The sequence below is a fragment of the Rhododendron vialii genome, chromosome 6a (assembly GCF_030253575.1).
Source record: "Rhododendron vialii isolate Sample 1 chromosome 6a, ASM3025357v1".
Classification (NCBI taxonomy): domain Eukaryota; kingdom Viridiplantae; phylum Streptophyta; class Magnoliopsida; order Ericales; family Ericaceae; genus Rhododendron; species Rhododendron vialii.
In genome coordinates, this window is record NC_080562.1 from 37,575,024 (window position 1) to 37,580,401 (window position 5,378).

Here is a 5,378-nt window from a genome sequence, read left to right on the forward strand (position 1 = left end):
AAGATAAAGGAGACACCTTAAAACGGGAAGGCAGGCTGCGCATGAGTTTTACACGCAAGCAGAGGCCAATCACCGTTGCCATACTGCAATGCTCAACTGTTGGAGTGAATGTCACCCTGAATCAGAGAACCATCTTTAGTTTAGATAACAGAAGAGTGAGTCCCCAGTATGAGAATAGAAAATTCCAGCAATACAGGGGAATTCTCAATACCTGACATAGTTACGCCTAGCATCTAGTTCAATTGCATCTTCTGTTATTACTTTCAGCTCTTCCAAGGAATAAGGATGCTCGGGATCGTTAATGTCTCTAAGATGATGTAAGAAAGTTAAGAAAAGGACAGAATTCGCACAACCACGTAGTTCCCTTGTCTCCTAATACTGTCGAAGAGGGGGTGTGCAGATTTCAATTGTGTTCCGCAGTTTATATGGTACGTTTGCCCCCATTTAGTTTGCTCTAATTTTTGCTTTATTCTTTAAATAGTTTTTTTTTTTTTTTAAACTGCATCCCTCAGTTTTCTAATTGTCCAATTTGATTCAATGATTACTTATATTCAATCACTAAACAGATATCTCATGCAAGCACCACGTGGTTCATGGGTACTTAGTCAGAGGAAACAGTTCTTATTGGTTTGCATAAGTTTGGATCATTTTCCCTATTTGATAAGTAATTATGAATATTTAGACATTCACAACAAAAATATTTGAAGTTTTCAGTTCGAGACATCCCTATAGGCGAATAGAGACATGTACATTGCATTTGATCAAAGTAGATCTGTTTTGAATTATTAGAAAATAATTACCAGATGAGAAAAAGATACAATAACGAGTGTCACCATCTCGTGAATCTACATTTCTGCCCCGATCCAAAATTTGCACAATGCATTATTCATGCGCATACAAGAAACTACACCTGGTACAATCTCGTGAATCTCGATCTGTAAGAGGATTTTACTTGTGAACGTAAGCTTAGCAAAGAATGATGTGAATTCTGAGACGTAGAACTGGGAAAACATTCAGTATACAAACAGAAACATAAGCAAGACTAGGATAAACAAAGACAAGATCACGAGAGCATAGTTTGACCTAGTCAATGTTATTGTTAGGAATAAAAATTTGTGCGTACTTTCGAGCACAGCTGTGTTCTTCAATGCCAAACGCAAATTCGAAGCATAAGAAAACAAGGTGCTGGCGGATTTAAATTAACAACTAGTCTTTGGAGGCGGTAACCGTGACCTGGGATTGAATCCTGCCATCATCGTTACATTGACCTCTCGTTTTTTCAGGAGGGGTCTATAGATGAACCATCTCCATGAGTTTGATCACATATAGTCAAGCCAGTAAAATGGATTTAAAAAGTATTTAAGCGACTCAGATGTGTTTTTTTCCAATCCCTTATTTCAGTTTTAACTTCTCTTCTAGCTTGAAGGACCTAATCTAGAAATCCCCTCTTAAAACCCTCAACCCAGGACCAAAACTTTGATTTATATGGAAAAACTATCAAATTCAAAATAGTTGGTTAATTACCTACAAAAAGCACCACATGTTGTTACCATAAAGGCGAATATAACAACAAACCTGATTGATGTATGGTTCCATCTGATGCAACAGCTCATACCCCTAACAAATTAACCAAGGTTTAGGGGGTCCACAAGCAATCCAGCAAGAAACTAAAAAATTTGCACAAAATGGTTTACCTGTTTGAAGTAACGGAGATGAGCATCCATCGTACCACTAACTGCTTCCAAGAACTCAAACCTCTTTTTTGCTTCCACATTTGAAAGAGCAGTTAGCTGGAAAGCATCAAATTTCTAAGCCTCGTAGACTTGATACAATTTTCTGATTCTGGATAGCCAGTTATGGTTGTAAGAACAAAATATTAAGTTACCAGGTTAAAGCGAGCTCGCTCAAAAGTAGACCTTGCATGGTGAAGCTCCGGGAATAATTTAAAAATATAAGCATTTTATGGAAAAAAGATGTTCTCTACAAGGTTTAACCAGTTTATCTTTTTGTCCAGATACACATCATTTCTGAATAATACCTCCTCCAGAACTGTAGCTATATGATTCTTTGTTCCTTTCCTTAGCGATAGAAACTTCTCACGAGCCTGCAGCATGCAATGATTTAAGAAACTACACAGAAATTCAATATTCAAGTACATCAATCTAATTTCTCCTACAATAACTTATCAAACTTCTTGGATAAACAAGAAACATTGAATGACTCATTTCCACATAAAAAGGCTAAGCCTTGTAAGTGGTGTGCATCCAATTGTATATTAAGATCCAACTCTTTTTCTATTTATCCGATGTGGGACCCAACCTGCACTCATGGTCCTAACAATCTTTTGTTTTGGTTGGTGGCTGTCATGAGCTAGTTGTTATGCCTCATGACAGGAGAGGCCGGATTTTTCATTTTCAGTTGTATTGTGACATTTGGTTGCTTGTTTTTGGTTGGTACGTTGCCAACCCAGGTTTTTATTTCTCTTTGTGAGGTCAAGTGTAGCATATGATTGTCCAGGAAAAAAAGGTGCCAACATAGTGTTGGAAAAATATGTTTACTATTTGTGATAAAACCAACAATATGAATGTAATAAAATCGGAACTCAAAACCTGAAAATTGATGGAAACAAATTAGTGATCAAGGCGAGTGTTTGTGTGTGACACTTTGTACTTAAGACAGATTTCGCTCCCGCTACGGTGCTCATGGTTTGCATTGGACGTCTGTCTCTCAGCACTACTTGATCGGAATCCTCCTAAAGCAGCACTTCAATTGGAGGGCCTGGCGAACCATCTTGTATTTATAACTCTCTCATATGAATGTACTTGAATGAAGGAAAAATCCGCTTTTAAAAATGAATGAGGGAAATAATATTTATAGGCCAACTCGTAACTCTACGAAAAGTCACTAAAGAAAGAAGCACATATGTTCGTAAAGGACGCGTCCGTCCACGGCGATCAAGTGCCAATGAAAAGATGCAACTCCAAAATAAATCAATTTTCATTCACACTTAAAATAAAATATTATATCCTATAATATTTTCCAACACATAGTTGAAATTTGGTCTCATCGTGTAATGTTGTGTGCCCTTGTCGTTGTACCTTTTCTTGATTACTAAAAAATTATTTTGCAATTAAAAAAATTAATTAGAATCTTTATTGTTGTTAGAAATAAAGAGTGCACCCATGCTGCGACTAGGCCAAAGATCTCTTAGAAAAATCTGAAGGGATTTGGCCAAGTGGTTGTAAGAAAGCAATAAATGCTACTCCACGTAATCGCATATTTCATTACCACGGAGATAGGCGAAACATTTCAAACCTTGGAGCCATTAGGGATTATGCCCGGTTGTTATCTTTAAGGCCTCAGAATTAGTTGAGGTGCGCAAACTAGCCCGAACATTCAGTTATCAAAAAAATTAAATAAATAAAGATCTCTAAGAAAATTGGTATTCGATTTTATATAATTTTATTGAAATGGACAAGTTAGCTTATAAAAAAAAAACGAATGCCAATAATATATGTTTAACCACTCATTTTTTCTGCACAAATAAATATCACAATCGACAAGTGTCCAAAAAGTCTGAGTGCATTTTTGAACAAATATGCTCGTTTTTTTTTCCTGATCGGCAAAAATTTGGTTAAAGAAAACTTGACAAAGGGTAACAGCGAAAGACAACTATATTGCTTGATGGAAATAATACATTGCATAAGATAAATACAGAGAATCCTTAACCTAGCTTTAAAAAGAAAAAAAACATGGATTCAGCTGACAAGGCCATAGTTTAGAAGACTCTTTTTTTTCTTTTTCTATTTTTTTTTAGAAACAAACTCATCCCAGATTTGACTCTTTTATTTCTTTAAGCAATGATAAGCATACATTTGATTACTTGATCTTTGGACTCAATTTTTGCGAGGGAGATTTCAAGTTGGCACAGGATCAACAGGTACTAAAGTCACAAATCCCTTGAACATGGTTTCAGAGTTGGTGTAATGATCTCCATCCTTGAATAAAACATACATAGCTCGTGCAAGGTTGAGAGGTGGCTGGAGGAGAGGAATCGGGACAGAGGTTGGGCGGAGGCACTCTGAGTTCATGTCTTTCCATGCATTTGTAACTCGTTTCTGGAATTCAATGATAGCTTCTTCTTCTGTCGCACCATATTGTTTCATGTAGCATTCAACTGACGAGACTACCTGACCTCTTTCTTGCTCAAACTATATTTTTGCACCACCACAAACGTTAGCATGGAAAAGAGGTAGCAAAGTACTAGTAAATTGTTTTTTTTTGTCCTAATTCTTTGACAACATTCAACATGCATGGTTGGAATCTCGAATCTCAAGACATGATTGGGTGCCATCAAAATTCATTAGGGAAGCGCTTATGTATATTTTGGGTACGAAGGATCGAATGTCATACATTTGCAACCTGTTTCCAGAAAGGTTACAATGTAATGTCCCATGTTTGGTGAAGTAGTCATAAAGTAATGTGATATCACATCACATAATGGAAGTTTACATGGGTGATTTAGGGTACATTATAAATCATGTAAGATACTACTAGTATATTCAGCTTAAGCATTTTGGATCATGTGGTGTGGCTTGTGGATCAAAATTAATATACTAATTAAGGCTCCGTTCCGCTTAACTGTTAACATTTTTTTGGAGGTTTTGTTCTTATTCAAAAAATTCGCATTCGTTAATTTTGCGCCAAACTTTTGTAGATTATTGATTCATTTTGACGAGATGAACCAGAAAAATTGAATTTTTTTTTTACTTTTATCCAAAATATTTTGAAAAATAATCATATTTTAACAAGTTTTTTTTTTCCCTCTTGATATTTGTACGTTGGACTTGTATATCTTACCTTGTGGCCAAATACGTCATCCACGAGCCTGCAAACCACTGATGAAGCATGAACAATCAAAGGAAAACTAGACATCCAATCAAAGGCCTCTTTGGTCGCCAACTCTCCCATTCCAATAAGGGAAAGGGTTGAAATAGCTTAGTAGGCACAACTCAATAGCGTAACTGGCATATGCTCGTCTATACTTGGAACATAGCCTTTGTGATACCATTTGGCTTCAGTCAAGTATATATACTCCAACCAAATCTTTCAACTGGAATTTTGAGGAAAATAAGTTAGTATGGGGCGGAATTTCAGTATTATTACTTATTAAAAAAAAAAAGGTTCGAGGCGAACTGCGGATTTTGCATATTCGACTCCATATGATCTTCCTTGTTTGGCCATTTCATCATCAATAATGTTGTAAGTATCCAAAACTGTTTGATAAACAAGTTTCATATAGTCTGGAAGTTGATCCAAGGTACTGACTTCCCACCTGAAAATCAAATAAGTTACGAGAAATAACTAAGTCGATATAA

At 36.1% G+C, this 5,378-nt stretch overlaps 1 protein-coding gene across 1 annotated transcript; it reads right to left on the reverse strand.

Annotated features, from left to right (window-relative positions):
* Positions 1-3,682: 3,682 nt before the first annotated feature.
* On the reverse strand, positions 3,683-5,033 carry LOC131331522 (sesquiterpene synthase Cop-like). Its single transcript, XM_058365527.1, has 2 exons — positions 4,861-5,033; positions 3,683-4,211 (listed from the first exon to the last, which is right to left on the reverse strand). The coding sequence occupies exons 1-2, from the start codon at positions 4,969-4,971 to the stop codon at positions 3,918-3,920; spliced, it is 405 nt and encodes a 134-aa protein (XP_058221510.1). The 5' UTR covers positions 4,972-5,033; the 3' UTR covers positions 3,683-3,917.
* Positions 5,034-5,378: the final 345 nt, after the last annotated feature.